We start from the raw sequence: 14,717 nt of genomic DNA, 5'->3' as shown, positions 1-14,717 counted from the left end.
TCCCCATACTGTTTATATTTATTTACTTTTCTGCTCTTTTGCACACCAATATCTCTACCTGTACATGACCATCTGATCATTTATCACTCCAGTGTTAATCTGCAAAATTGTAATTATTCGCCTACCTCCTCATGCCTTTTGCACACCATGTATATAGACTCTTTTTTTTTGTACCGTGTTATTGACTTGTTAATTGTTTACTCCATGTGTAACTCTGCTTTATATTGCTTTATATTGGCCAGGTCGCAGTTGTAAATGAGAACTTGTTCTCAACTAGCCTACCTGGTTGAATAAAGGTGAAAAAAAAAAAACGTACCATATGGTCAAGTTGCTCCCACAACAGCTCAAGAGGGTTGAGATCCGGTGACTGTGCTGGCCAATCCATTATAGATAGAATACCAGCTGACTGCTTCTTCCCTAAATAGTTATTGCATAGGTTGGAGCTGTGCTTTGGGTCATTGTCCTGTTGTAGGAGAAAACTGGTTCCAATTAAGTACTGTCCACAGGGTATGGCATGTCGTTGCAAAATGGTTTGATAGCATTCCCTCTCCAAGATCCACCCAAGCACCCCCAGACAATCACATCGCCTCCACCATGCTTGACAGATGGCGTCAAGCACTCCCCCAGCATATTTTCATTTTTTTTTTGCGTCTCACGAATGTTCTTTGTGATCCGAACACCTCAAACTTAGATTTGTCTGTCCATAACACTCCCCCCAATCTTCCTCAGTCTGTGTTCTTTTGCCAATCTTAATATTTTATTTTTATTGACATATGTCTGAGATATGGATTTTTCTTTGCAACTCTGCCTAAAAGACCAGCATCCCGGAGTCGCCTCTTCATTGTTTTGTGGGTACTATTTAATGAAGCTACCAGTTGAGGACTTGTGAGGCATCTGCTTCTCAAACTAGACACTCTAATTGACTTGTCCTCTTGCTAAGTTGTGCACCGGGGCCTCCCACTCCTCTTTCTGTTCAGGTTAGAGCCCGTTTGCGCTGTTCTGTGAAGGGAGTAGTACACAGCATTGTACATACAATATCTTCAGTTTCCTGGCAATTTCTCACATGGAATAGCCTTCATTTCTCAGAACAAGAATAGACTGACGAGTTTCAGTAGGAAGTACTTTGTTTCTGGCCGTTTTGCGCCTGTAATCGAACACACAAATACTGATGCTGCAGATTCTCAAATAGTCTAAAGGAGGACAGTTTTATTGTTTTTAATAATCAATCAGACAACAGTTTTCAGGTGTGCTAACATAATTACAAAAGGGGTTTCTAATGATCAATTAGCCTTTTAAAATGATAAACTTGGATTAGCTAACACAACGTGCCATTGGAACACAGGAGTGATGGTTGCTGATAATGGGCATCCATCCGTACACCAATGTAGATATTCCATAAAAAAAAAAAATCTGCCTTTTCCAGCTACAATAGTAATCTACAACATTAATGTCTACACTGCATTTCTGACCAATTTGATGTTTATTTTAATGGACCCCCCAAAAAAGTGCTTTTTTTTTTTTTTAAAAGGACATTTCTAAGTGACCCCAAATTTTTTGAACTGTAGTGTATATACGTTTTATTGTCACATACACTGGATAGGTGCAGTGAAATGTGTAGTAAAGATTTTAATAATATAACGAGTGTTTTATTCAGTTTAATGAATGCTAGAGAGCGAGAGCGCAAAAAGTTTAACTTCAAACTATATATTTACCTAATTATTGAAAGGCAAGGATGTTGGCCAAGTAGCTACTGCCAAGTCCAGACATATAAGATGGATTTTTTCCCTCTCATGTCCATAAACAAACATAAATCCATTCATTTAGACATTATACAAGTCTTATCCATCATAACTGATCAGACAAAATGAGAGATTTTTCATAATATAAATAATGTATGTGGTCAAACTAAAGCTAACTCATTTGCTTGATTAATCCTATTTTTGTTGAGGCTGGCGCTATTTATTTTGTCCAAGGAAAATCCATAAACTGCAGAATTACTTCCTCCCCACAACACACTCATACACATTTCAGTCTCACACCATATGGAATGCCCTCCCACCATATGGAAAGCCTCTTCAGTTTCACGTTCTATGAAAAAACAGTAGAACAAGAAGCAAACTACTGCCAGATTAATTTATTACCACGTAATCAGTTTTTCAGTACATCTTTTTCACAGACGTGCACTTGCTCTATGGCTCAAAGCAGCTAGTACAGACAAACAGGCGCGTGCTACTGCAGTTATCCAAGGGCCATCAAAACCTAGCAAATTCAGGGCCAGGATGTCAGGATCAGCATGCCATAGAATTTTGTGAGTGTGAACATGCAGAAACAGCTAGTTGACAAAGTAAACCAATTGCTGGTAGACTTGCTCCCCCTGCTGGTTGAGAAAGAACTGCACCAGATAAAATCAATCCCTTACCAGCCAGTTTAGGTGTGGACCTTAAGAAAACAAACACAAAACAGCTCAACACAAGTGACTGCCTCATAGATAATCTTCTAGTTAACCTGATAAGTCATGTGTTGTGTTGACTTTGGTTAAGCTGGGTGTCCCTGTGTTATTGTGGGGGTTCCAGGAGCTCCTTCAGATGGCCATCTGGTGCTAGCTGGTAAGGTACCTGGGACTTCTTGTTTGTGTGGCTCCGGAGGGAGGGACAGCACTGGAGAAGGAGTCTGCAGACATCTTCATGGCTCTGCTCTGCAGCCTGCTCCCTTTGTCAACACACACCAGCGTAAGTGATACAACTACAGCAGGGATGGGCAACTTTGATGGGGTGGGCCCCACAAAATATCTGAACTCATGATGGGCTGCAGTGGCTCACGGGTCTGTGTTCCCGATCCATAACCCCACATGCATTCAGAGCCAGCCCTTAGTTACATTTAGTTGGCGAGGAGAGAAAAGAATTGTAGTTTTACAGCTAATTCCATGCAATTCTACATATTTTGACATATTTGCGGTTAATATCATATCTTAGTGACAGTGACGAATAAAATCAATGGAGGCCCCCTGGCCGGAAATAGCTGGCTAGACTAATTTACCAATCTAAAACCTGGGTTAATTGAGTGACTGTAAAGACTAATCTCTCATGGACAAATACACTACTTTCGCGGGAATTTTACTTCTGGGTAACCGAGATTTATGTCAGTCACTGACTAGAGGAAAAATTGCTGATGCACAACCAAATTTGGTCTTCACATCTTATTGGATTTGCAACAGAGGATTTGCAACATTGCAGAAACAAATTGTATTTTGTCAACTTTATTTTCTAAATAAAAAATTATAAACTTAAGACAAAATGGCATAGACAAAGTGATTGGCACCGTGGAGCTAGTACTTGGTTGCGCATCTTTTGGTCAAGATAACTGACAACAAATGCATCTTGTAGCCATCAAATAGCTTGCTGCACCATACTACTGGCAATGTGGGCTACTCTTCAGCAGCAAACTGCTCTAATTCTTAAACTTCTATTTTAAGATCTCTCCATAGGTTTTGGATGTGATTCAGATCTGGACTCTTCGCTGGCCACTCCAGAACAGTCCAGCAGTTGGTAGAGGGACCACTTAAACATGACAGGTAGCCTAGTGGTTAGAGCGTTGGGCCAGTAACTGAAAGGTTGGACTGTTCAAATCCCCAAGGTAAAGATCTGTCGTTCTGCCCATGAACAAGGCAGTTTAACCCACTGTTCCTAGGCCATCAATGTAAATAAGAATTTGTTCTTAACTGACTTGCCTAGTTAAATAAAGGTTAAATAAAAATAGCTCAGGGGTGCCAATAATTTTGCCCATGCCCAAACTTAAGTTTTAATTAAAAAAAGTAAATGTTTTTTTCAATGTTGAAAATCCATTAACAACGTACGGTGAAAAAACTTTTGTTTTTCATTTCAAATTATTTGAGAAGAAATAGGAAATGATTTAAGTGGAAGGGTGCCTATATATTTGGCTCCAACTGTATTTATAAAAAAGAAAATCGAAGGAAAATTGATCCGTGGGCCACCAGTTGCTCATCCCTGAATTACAGTATTGCCTTACAACATAATGCAGCCGTTATTGCTTTTGTATTATTTTCCTTTTATAGCCATTGACTAGTACTGCACCTTATGTAAAGGGGAGGATCCATCACCATCACATAGCTGGGGATCTGCCCCATGGTGAAGCAACAGCTGGACCACGTCCAGTTGTCCACAGTAGGCAGATCGGTGAAGAGGAGTGGCCCCACCTGGCGTCTGAGGATTGGCACATGCCCCGCTCTCCAGAAGGAACTTACATACAGACTTATGCCCACTGCGGCTGGCATAGTGCTGAAATACATCACAACCATTACACATGGTTAGGAGGATCAGTTCAACTCAGCCAAAATGTTTTACCAAATATAGGTGAAATTATCATTTTTGCCTTTGGAGACATCCTCACCAAAGCAGTGTAATTGGCTGAGTCTCTTAGGTTAGGGTCTGTACCCTTCTTGAGGAGTGATTTGACCCTCTCCAAGTCTCCATCCATTGCAGCAGACCAAATACCTGTAATATCACTCAGACTTCACTCATTACAGCTATATCTGTTTTGTGATCCATTTAACCAGGCAAACTGTTAATGAGTACTAAAGTACCAAATAAAGCTACCTCTTTCAAAGTCCATTTCATCCAATGTTTGGTGCGCACTGGGGGACGCAAGTTGGTGGGAACAACACCTAACGTTACATTGATGGCCTCCAGACGACATTGCAGTCTTCAGTGCAGTTGTTTATGTATCTTGTATAAAAAAACGCATTTGAAAAACAAAGCACGAAAATAGAGGAAACGTTGCACTCGGTAGCTGGCTTCCAAGTCCCACTACTGTACGTTGCTAACGTTAGCTAGCTAATGTTGTTAGCTACAGCTAGCTAGCTCTCATAAGTAGCGAACACAGATGCTAGCGAAAACCGGACGATTGTCTGCAAAGTAACCGAGCTTGAGTTTAGCTATTTATCTGGACTCAAAGCTAATAATCTTGAACCACCACCACAGAATGTATACAAATACTTGTGTAACTAACCCGTGATGAACACGTGTACACAGGAACTCGACATTAAAGCCATGCTGTCAACATTTTCAAAATAAAGGTTTGCTACAAGAGTAGACAACGTAACTCATACAGACAATAATTTGTTGGAATTTAGTTTTAACTAGGCAAGTCAGTTAATTAAGAACAAATTCTTATTTATGATGGCCTACCCGTCATTGTATTTTGACATCGTGTTACACTGTTGTAAAGCCATACCCTGTAATATGCGATCTAGCAAAAATTGTCCCCCAACAGACACCACAAAACACAATGATGGCACGGCAATGTTTAATAGAGTAAGCTAGCATACAGTTGCTATATATTATTGAGTCCACTTTGTCTGTCAGCGAGGCTTACCTAGAAAAAAGTAAATGAAAAACATTACTTACAATTTGGATACAAATTGTTTAAAACATTGAGAGAAAGAAAACACATAAAAAGTTGCAATATTTAACTACCAAAACAACCTCCCTTTATATTCAACTTCTGGGTAGCTTCTTGAAGGGAAATGTATTTTAAAAATTGTAAATGTCACTCACAAGTAATGAATGCCCTCAGCCAGTACATTTCGGGATGAGGTGAGACATCAGCACAGCCAAACAAACTGCAAGATGTGTCTATCTTCGGAAGGTCTTCAGCCAGCTGTAGAATTGTCATTTTAACTAGATTTTACAATGCAACTATAGGAACATCCCTGCCATCATTGATACTTTACCATCACAACCTTTAGGAAAAGACCTCGCTACTTTTGCTTCCATATTATGAATAGGTAAAGTACTTACATTGTCCAGGGTGTCAGACAGGCTGTCAGTAACTCTTTTCCCCCCTGGGTTCAAGCCATAGGACCAATGTTGACAGCAACCGTGTGACACTAGAGGCGCTACCAAAAGCAGCAGCAACAAGACCTTTTTCTCTTCCATTCTGCAAAGTAAGCCTTATTACTTTAGGTAAGCAACTCAGGTGTCTGAGGTTTTATAGACAGCTTAGTTCCCATATGCCATACCCACCAGTTCCATCACTGCTGCAGGAGGACAAAGTGGATTACAGAAAAGGCTCCACTCAAAAATATATTACAGAGCAGCTTTAAGCACCTCCACTTCAGGCACCCCTAATAGCCTTTTTGTGCACTTTTACAGCAGCAACGATAAAATTAAATTAGGCACATGGTCTTGGTGTTCTTCTGGAAAGTTAGTGAAAACAGTATTTCATTTTTAATTACACAGTGGCTTTTGTTTATTGATAACAGTAATTTATTGAAATACATGTTTGTGCTTGAGTGCAATAATTATAGACAGGGGAGGAAGAGAAACACCCCGTCTTTAACTAACTTTCATTCCATATTTCGTCAATATGTTATATCAAAATAAATAACCATTGTTCTTTTCTACAAGGTCCTGATACTGACGATCTCCACACGCAAGGTGCAATATTCTTTATGATTGCCTTCATTATCACAACAAAAGAGTACCTACTATGGAAGAGTATATATAGAGACGAGAATATTGCATCTCAAAAAGGTTTCAGCTACACCTATAAAAAAATTCAGCAGCCTTTGACTGTATTTTACCAGTCTTTAAACATGCAAACATTTTCTTAAACAAACTGACAGATTTTAACAATCACAGTCCAGCAGTGATGTTTTGCTATCCTTATAAAACGCACAAGTTTTGTAAGCACTGGATTTAAAAAAAAAAAAAAAAATTTAAACACTACAAGCACCACATTCAACTTTTTGGTGTCTTGCGAGTAAGTAAAACAGAAGTTAGTGAACAACATTTTTAATTTAAGACAGATTTGTGCAAACTTCAAAACATGATTGAATTATATGCAATTCATTGTGATGGGAGTGTTGTTATACAACCATCTTCCTCATACAACTAGGTGATCCACAAGCTTGAAAATGACAGTAAACACTATTAAAAAACAGCTTATTCACTTTGATTATTTGCTTATCATATTTGGATATGATGAATAATGGTTTTCATACAACAAGAGACATAAACCACCATGAAATGCATGGAACTAGATATAAATCCGAAAGTGGTAAAAAAAAAAACGAGGTAGATTCACAGACAACACCAAACAAAACAACAGGCAGCTTCTGACTTCAGTGATTATCAATGAAGAGTACATTGCATTCTTGAAATTCTGTTTCATCAGCCACATTATTATAAGAAAAATGAAATCCACAGCATAATTAGGTGGTGCAATAACAGCAAATTATTTTGCCATTTTTATCATGCTACAGTATGGCTTTGGCGTAGAAAAAACATTATCCTAATCATAAAGCCTATCTGACATAAAACTAAGTACATTGATAAGAATGTACAGTCACACCATGCCCTTATATTGTTACTTTAAACCTTCATGCACTTATAGTTTAATAATCTGACTTTCAGAGATGTTGCATTAAATAATCAAGAGTGTATATACATCTAGAATTTAAAAGAATACTAATAAGGTAGGATTGAATCCAGACACAATTGTAAACATACATGAAATATTTTGGTTTTGGGGAAAAATAAGGAAAGACAGTTAAACAAATATCCCTGAATGTGCTCTAGTGCAAATTATTTAAAGCTAGTATATGAGCTGGAATGCCAGGTATGTGCATAAAACTACCTGTATTGCACAAGGGTCAAAGAAGCTTGATAGTAGGGGTGGGTGGGATTGGCTGGCAAATGAAGACCTTTGCCAGGCATCCATGAGATTAACCAGCCTGAACCCAGATGGAATGTGCAGGAGAGTTATCTAACACTCTGAGACATGTGCAATGCAGTCAGCATCTCTTCAAAAATGGCCCCCTTCACGTTGGACCCTCTCAAGTTGGCCTCTTGTAGGTCACAGCCAGACAGATCACAGTTCTGTGAGGAGTAAAACGAAACTCAACCGTCAGTATTCTTGGTACTAACCACAGTCATTATTCTTGGTACTAACCTTAACTGTTTTATTACCGTGACATCTATTTTAGGATTGACAACTTCATGGTATCTAACTGACAAACCTTTAACTTGTTGAGTTTACTGCCTACTACTCATCCCCAGAAGATAAGATATGTATATTATTAGTAGATTTGGATAGAAAACACTCTGACGTTTCTAAAACTGTTGGAATAATGTCTGAGTATAACATAACTTATGTAGCAGGCGAAACCCAGAGGAAAAACCATTCTGATTTTTTTTGTTTTTGAGGTCACTCTTTTCAATGGGTTTTCATTGGGAATCCAGATTTCTAAGGGACCTTCTTGCAGTTCCTACCGCTTCCACTGAATGTCACCAGTCTTTAGAAATTGTTTGAGGTTTTTCTTTTGTGTAATGAAGAAGTAGCCCTGTTCAAAATGAGGGTCACTTCATGTTTACTTTTTGATGGAGGCAAGTGACCAGAAAAGTAGTGTCAGTTTGGTTTCCTCCTGTATTGAACACAGATCATCCCGTTTACAAATACCTAAAGTTGTATTACAAAAGTAGTTTGAAATGTTTTGGCAAAGTTTACAGGTAACTTTTGAGATATTTTGTAGCGACGTTGCTTAAGTTGGAAGCTGTGTTTTTCTGGATCAAACGAGCGAAATAAATGGACATTTTGGATATATATCGACGGAATTAATCGAACAAAAGGACCATTTGTGATGTTTACGAGACATATTGGAGTGCCAACAAAAGAAGCTCGTCAAAGGTAAGGCATGAATTATATTTTTATTTCTGTGTTTTGTGTCGCACCTGCAGGGTTGAAATATGCTTTCTCTTTGTTTTACGGAGGTGCTATCCTCAGATAATAGCATCGTTTGCTTTCGCCGAAAAGCTTTTTTTAAATCTGACATGCCAGGTGGATTAACAACAAGCTAAACTGTGTTTTGCTATATTGCACTCGTGATTTCATGAAAATTAAATATTTTTAGTAATTTCATTTGAATTTGGCGCTCTGCAATTCAGCGGATGTTGACGAAAATGATCCCGCTAACAGGATGGGTGCGCAAAGACGTTAACAACAAACTTAAAATGATTACAAGAGTAGTCTAATTCTATTTGACTTAATTTTTTTGTCTCAAGATTAATCCTCTTAAATGCCCTCAGCTTACCTCAAGATCGGTTCCTGCCAAAGTGGCACCCCGCAGGTTACAGTTCTTCAGCTTAGCATTTTTGAGAGTGGCCACACGCAGGTTAATTCCGGTCATCTGACTTCCCTCCATGTCAACCCCTTTCAGATTGGCACCTAATAAGACAGAAATTAGATGTTCAACACCAGAGGTTAAACAAGTGTTATCGGTTCCATGTTTCTCATTCCTCTTATCATAAAAATCAATTAGAAAGCTTACCCTCTAAGTTGGCCTTGAGTCCAGATGGGTCCTCAAAATTGCATCCTTTGAGAGACGCCCCCTCAGCATTTGAACAGAGCATCTTGACACCCTGCAAGTTAGCACCCTAAAACAGAAAGACAAAATCAGTCCGTACAAAATACTGCTAATTTCTGAAAGATTTCTTAGGCTAGTGAAGGAGCTATGGGCTCACATCGAGGTTGGCCCCAGACAGGTCAGCTCGCTCCAGGTTTGAAGAGCATAGGTTGGCATGTGTCAGGTTGCAGCGACTCAGGTTGGCCATCTTGAAGTTGATGTAGCGCAAGTCGAGGCGAGAGAGATCAGCACCACTGAAATTAAGTCCCTTGTGGATAAAGGTATTATTTGTCAGGTTCACGTGTCATGTTAGTTAGACCGGATCTAATGTTCAACAGTGCGTTGTCCTTGTAGCAAATGTGTTGCGTTTTACCTGACAGCGGAGTTCTGATTTGGTGGGTGTAGCCAGCAGAAACCGAACAAACTCCTTGCGAGAGATGGGAGAGTGGTCCTCAGGTGTCTGGTTATTCTGGAGAAAAGCATGGGGTGACATGGATCAATATGCTGTGTTGAAATGTAAAATAATTTGAAATATGTAGCTGGAGTTCTTCACCTTTATTGCTACTTCCAACTGCTCAGCAAGCTGCTCAATTCCAAAGAAACGGGCCTCCTCCAAAACCCCTGAAATTCACATTTAATTTACTGATTTGAGCTAATATATTGTCAATATTTCAGAAATCTAAATACTGTATTCAACATGCACAAATTAAGTGTTCTCATTCATCTGTGGGCAGTATCATAGAATCAAGGTAATGAAAATTCTGGCTATAAATGCCATACATACCAAGTAAATTGATTCCTTCATTGATAATGAGCTGGCCATGTCGCAGGTAATTAAGAATAGGCTCAAAGTATTCTGGGCTGCGATCAATCAGGTAAGCACCACATTCATCCTGCTTGTTACCCCATACAGCTGCAGAGCAAGGATAGAGGGGACATCATTATGGGTAAATCACAAAAAAAAGGTAGCAGGGTTAGTAGTAGATGTGACAGACTTAATTATTTGTACCCTTCTCCCGAAACATGTGAGCAAGCATGCTCTCTGGCTCCTTGCTGACCAAAGTGCTCCTGCAAAAAAAGATCCGTTTGTGAGGAAAGAAGTGACCAAAGGATAAAGTGGATGGCAATAATACTGAGAAAGATGTTCATTTGTGACTTCTGATGTTCACAGACCATGGAAATAACTCCTCCATTGCTTACCGTGTGGTGGTGAAGAGACGCCCTCCAATATTAAGCGTCAGCCAATCGGTGTGTGCCCCACGCCGATCGTCTCTAGCCCTGACATCATTCTGTGGGTCTAAGATAATAACACTATTCATAGGGATAACTCAAACCAAATGGTTTGCAAGGAAAGAATTAGAGGAAAACAAACTCACCAAAAAAGGGGTCTCCCTCTGAGACATACAAAACATCATCATCCCTATAATAAGAAGAAATCGTAGAGAAATGAATACTCAATATTGGCAGGAGTAAGGACCTTCCAAATGCATGAAACTACAAAGTGTTGAAGGAAGTTAACAATACCTGATGAGCGCTATGTCATCTATAAGACCACCTTTTCCATTGTATAAATTACAGGCTTTGATTCCCAACTTATTGGTTGCTACAGATAACAGGTCAGTCAAGGTCCCATACACAGCTACAACCTAATAAAGGAAAACAGAGTTATTGTCATAAAACAGACTGATTTGGGAAAACCCATTATTTCTTGCTTACTTAAATATAGACTCAGCAATATGACATGATGACACACAGCTAGAGCACTGCTTATAGACAGATAACAACAAAGTTCAAATCTACCAAGACTGCCAGGAGTTAGCGACTTAACTTTAGTCAACTCTGAGTTCAACTCGGGATAACTGGTCATACGAAAGTGGCTCACCTTTTGGTCAGGTACATTTCTATGGCAACGAATCTTTCAGAACTAACCTGCTCCGGGGCAGCCTAACTCCACTTACTCTGAATGAAATTGAATGAAATTACTAAGTCGCGAGTTAAGGAACAATGAAATCAGATTCCCTCCATCTTGAAAAGTCATCATCCCCTTCATCTGAGGTAGACAATGGATTAAATATTTTATTAATAAACATTTTTATTTTGTGTGTTAAAAATAGTCATGTTAAAATATAATCACATTACACATTTAGTAAACTTCACACAATCTAACACTGTATGTATGACTCAATAAAAAATAAATAGGTTTGGGGAAAAAGATGCTTGTGCAAAGCAGGGGCGGCAGGGTAGCCTAGTGGTTAGAGTGGTGGACAAGGTACAAAACTGTTGTTCTGACCCTGAACAGGAAGTTAACCCACTGTTCCTAGGCCATCATTGAAAATAAGAATTTGTTCTTACCTGACTTGCCTAGTTAAATAAAGGTAAAATAAAGAAGCACACCAAAGGTGGCATTAATAAAATAAAGACTGAACTTATAAAAGTCAGAGCCTGCTGAATTTGCAAGACAACTTTTCTTTCATTTTGATTTTGAAACAAATGAAAATGTGGCACTGTCTCAATGAAGGGTTTGGCATTGAGAGAAAATTCTAGGTGGGATTCTGCTTTCTCCCTGCAGTTTTCAGCCATTAGCTTCACCGACAACTGGCTCATGTGAAAGCCAAGAAAGCCATGAAAGCCAAGTCAACAAACAGGTCACTGACCATCTCGAATCCCACCGTACCTTCTCCGCTGTGCAATCTGGTTTCCGAGCCGGTCACGGGTGCACCTCAGCCACACTCAAGGTACTAAATGATATCATAACCGCCATCGATAAAAGACAGTACTGTGCAGCCGTCTTCATCGACCTCGCCAAGGCTTTCGACTCTGTCAATCACCAAATTCTTATCGGCAGACTCAACAGCCTCGGTTTTTCGGATGACTGCCTTGCCTGGTTCACCAATTACTTTGCAGACAGAGTTCAGTGTGTCAAATCAGAGGGCATGCTGTCCGGTCCTCTGGCAGTCTCTATGGGGGTGCCACAGGGTTCAATTCTCGGGCCGACTCTTTTCTCTGTATATATCAATGATGTTGCTCTTGCTGCGGGCGATTCCCTGATCCACCTCTACGCAGACGACACCATTCTATATACTTTCGGCCCGTCATTGGACACTGTGCTATCCAACCTCCAAACGAGCTTCAATGCCATACAGCACTCCTTCCGTGGCCTCCAACTGCTCTTAAACGCGAGTAAAACCAAATGCATGCTTTTCAACCGATCGCTGCCTGCACCCGCATGCCCGACTAGCATCACCACCCTGGATGGTTCCAACCTTGAATACGTGGACATCTATAAGTACCTAGGTGTATGGCTAGACTGCAAACTCTCCTTCCAGACTCACATCAAACATCTCCAATCAAAAATCAAATCCAGAGTCGGCTTTCTATTCCGCAACAAAGCCTCCTTCACTCACGCTGCCAAGCTTACCCTAGTAAAACTGACTATCCTACCGATCCTCGACTTCGGCGATGTCATCTACAAAATGGCTTCCAACACTCTACTCAGCAAACTGGATGCAGTCTATCACAGTGCCATCCGTTTTGTCACTAAAGCACCTTATACCACCCACCACTGCGACTTGTATGCTCTAGTCGGCTGGCCCTCACTACATATTCGTCGCCAGACCCACTGGCTCCAGGTCATCTACAAGTCCATGCTAGGTAAAGCTCCGCCTTATCTCAGTTCACTGGTCACGATGGCAACACCCATCCGTAGCACGCGCTCCAGCAGGTGTATCTCACTGATCATCCCTAAAGCCAACACCTCATTTGGCCGCCTTTCGTTCCAGTACTCTGCTGCCTGTGACTGGAACGAATTGTAAAATCGCTGAAGTTGGAGACTTTTATCTCCCTCTCCAACTTCAAACATCAGCTATCCGAGCAGCTAACCGATCGCTGCAGCTGTACATAGTCTATAGGTAAATAGCTCACCCTTTTTCACCTACCTCATTCCCATACTGTTTTTATACTGTTTTTATTTATTTACTTTTCTGCTCTTTTGCACACCAATATCTCTACCTGTACATGCCCATCTGATCATTTATCACTCCAGTGTTAATCTGCAAAATTGTATTATTCGCCTACCTCCTCATGCCTTTTCCACACATTGTATATAGACTGCCCATTTTTTTCTACTGTGTTATTGACTTGCTAATTGTTTACTCCATGTGTAACTCTGTGTTGTCTGTTCACACTGCTATGCTTTATCTTGGCCAGGTCGCAGTTGCAAATGAGAACTTGTTCTCAACTAGCCTACCTGGTTAAATAAAGGTGAAATAAAAAAAAAATAAAAAAATGTGAAATACGATCCCGATGCTGTGTTTTAAGGTTTAGAAACGTCAATAATCATCGCTTGCGAAACATATAGCCCTTATCTTTCATCATGCCTCCTTGCAGCGTGCAAAATGAGAAAGAATCCTTCAGATAAAAAATATACACTTACAGTTATGGATGCCCCCCATTTGATGAAACTACACTTAGACATAGGTGTTTGGTGCATGTTATATATCGAATTATAAACTGGGTGGTTCAAGCCCTGAATGCTGATTGGCTGACACCCGTGGTATACCGTCTGATGTACAACGGCTATGTCAAAACATGTCTTTATATTGGTCTAATTACGTTGGTAACCAGTTTATAAAAGCAATAAGGCACATCTGGGGTTTGTGGTATATGGCCAATATATATCAAGGGCTGTATCCAGGCACTCCGCGTTGCGCATGAGAACAGCCCTTAACCATGGTATATTTGTTTCATACTTTCACTTTTGATACTTAAGTATATTTAAAACAAAGTACTTTGACTTTTATTCAAGTAGTATTTTACTGGGTGACTAACTTAAACAATGTTCTATTAAGGTATCTTTACTTTTACTCAAGTATGACAATTGGGTACTTTTTCCACCACTGACGTTAGCTACCTACACAAATTATGGGCCGCATAACTTCGATGCAACTAAACCAATTTGTTTGGACATTTGGCTGTTATTGGCTTAGTTGCGTCGAAGATGAGGCTGTATTAAATTAGCTAGCTAGTCTAGCTAACGTTAGCTCAATAGCTAAGCTAACTGTACGCACCTTGCCATTTCTGGACGTCCCGTTCACAAAAACAGTAACTCTTCTCATTCTTAGTAATAAGCTTTAATACTAATTCTAGAACAATGAGCCCCAGAAGGATGCTCCAGAGGTAGCTAGCTAGCAGACTTGACAGTGGGACGAAACAGCAAGAAAACAACCTTGAACATTGGTTAACGCCAAACAAACCAATGGAATGGGCATATTACTAAGGCGTTAAGCCTCACACCAAT

At 40.0% G+C, this 14,717-nt stretch overlaps 2 protein-coding genes across 2 annotated transcripts; both read right to left on the bottom strand.

The window, feature by feature from the left end:
* Positions 1-2,119: 2,119 nt before the first annotated feature.
* ankrd39 (ankyrin repeat domain 39) lies at positions 2,120-5,292 on the bottom strand. The gene is made up of 4 exons (XM_035735959.2): positions 4,614-5,292; positions 4,408-4,511; positions 4,092-4,295; positions 2,120-2,702 (listed from the first exon to the last, which is right to left on the bottom strand). The coding sequence occupies exons 1-4, from the start codon at positions 4,711-4,713 to the stop codon at positions 2,556-2,558; spliced, it is 555 nt and encodes a 184-aa protein (XP_035591852.1). The 5' UTR covers positions 4,714-5,292; the 3' UTR covers positions 2,120-2,555.
* A 1,299-nt stretch (positions 5,293-6,591) lies between these two features.
* LOC118358307 (BTB/POZ domain-containing protein KCTD9-like) lies at positions 6,592-14,663 on the bottom strand. Its single transcript, XM_035735958.1, has 12 exons — positions 14,488-14,663; positions 10,946-11,067; positions 10,798-10,841; positions 10,622-10,718; positions 10,431-10,489; positions 10,206-10,334; positions 9,975-10,042; positions 9,795-9,890; positions 9,540-9,689; positions 9,347-9,452; positions 9,110-9,243; positions 6,592-7,898 (listed from the first exon to the last, which is right to left on the bottom strand). The coding sequence occupies exons 1-12, from the start codon at positions 14,533-14,535 to the stop codon at positions 7,782-7,784; spliced, it is 1,170 nt and encodes a 389-aa protein (XP_035591851.1). The 5' UTR covers positions 14,536-14,663; the 3' UTR covers positions 6,592-7,781.
* Positions 14,664-14,717: the final 54 nt, after the last annotated feature.

The sequence above is a fragment of the Oncorhynchus keta genome, chromosome 25 (genome assembly GCF_023373465.1).
Source record: "Oncorhynchus keta strain PuntledgeMale-10-30-2019 chromosome 25, Oket_V2, whole genome shotgun sequence".
Lineage (NCBI taxonomy): Eukaryota > Metazoa > Chordata > Actinopteri > Salmoniformes > Salmonidae > Oncorhynchus > Oncorhynchus keta.
Note: the sequence above shows the minus strand (reverse complement) of the source record. Positions and strands in the feature narration are given on the sequence as shown.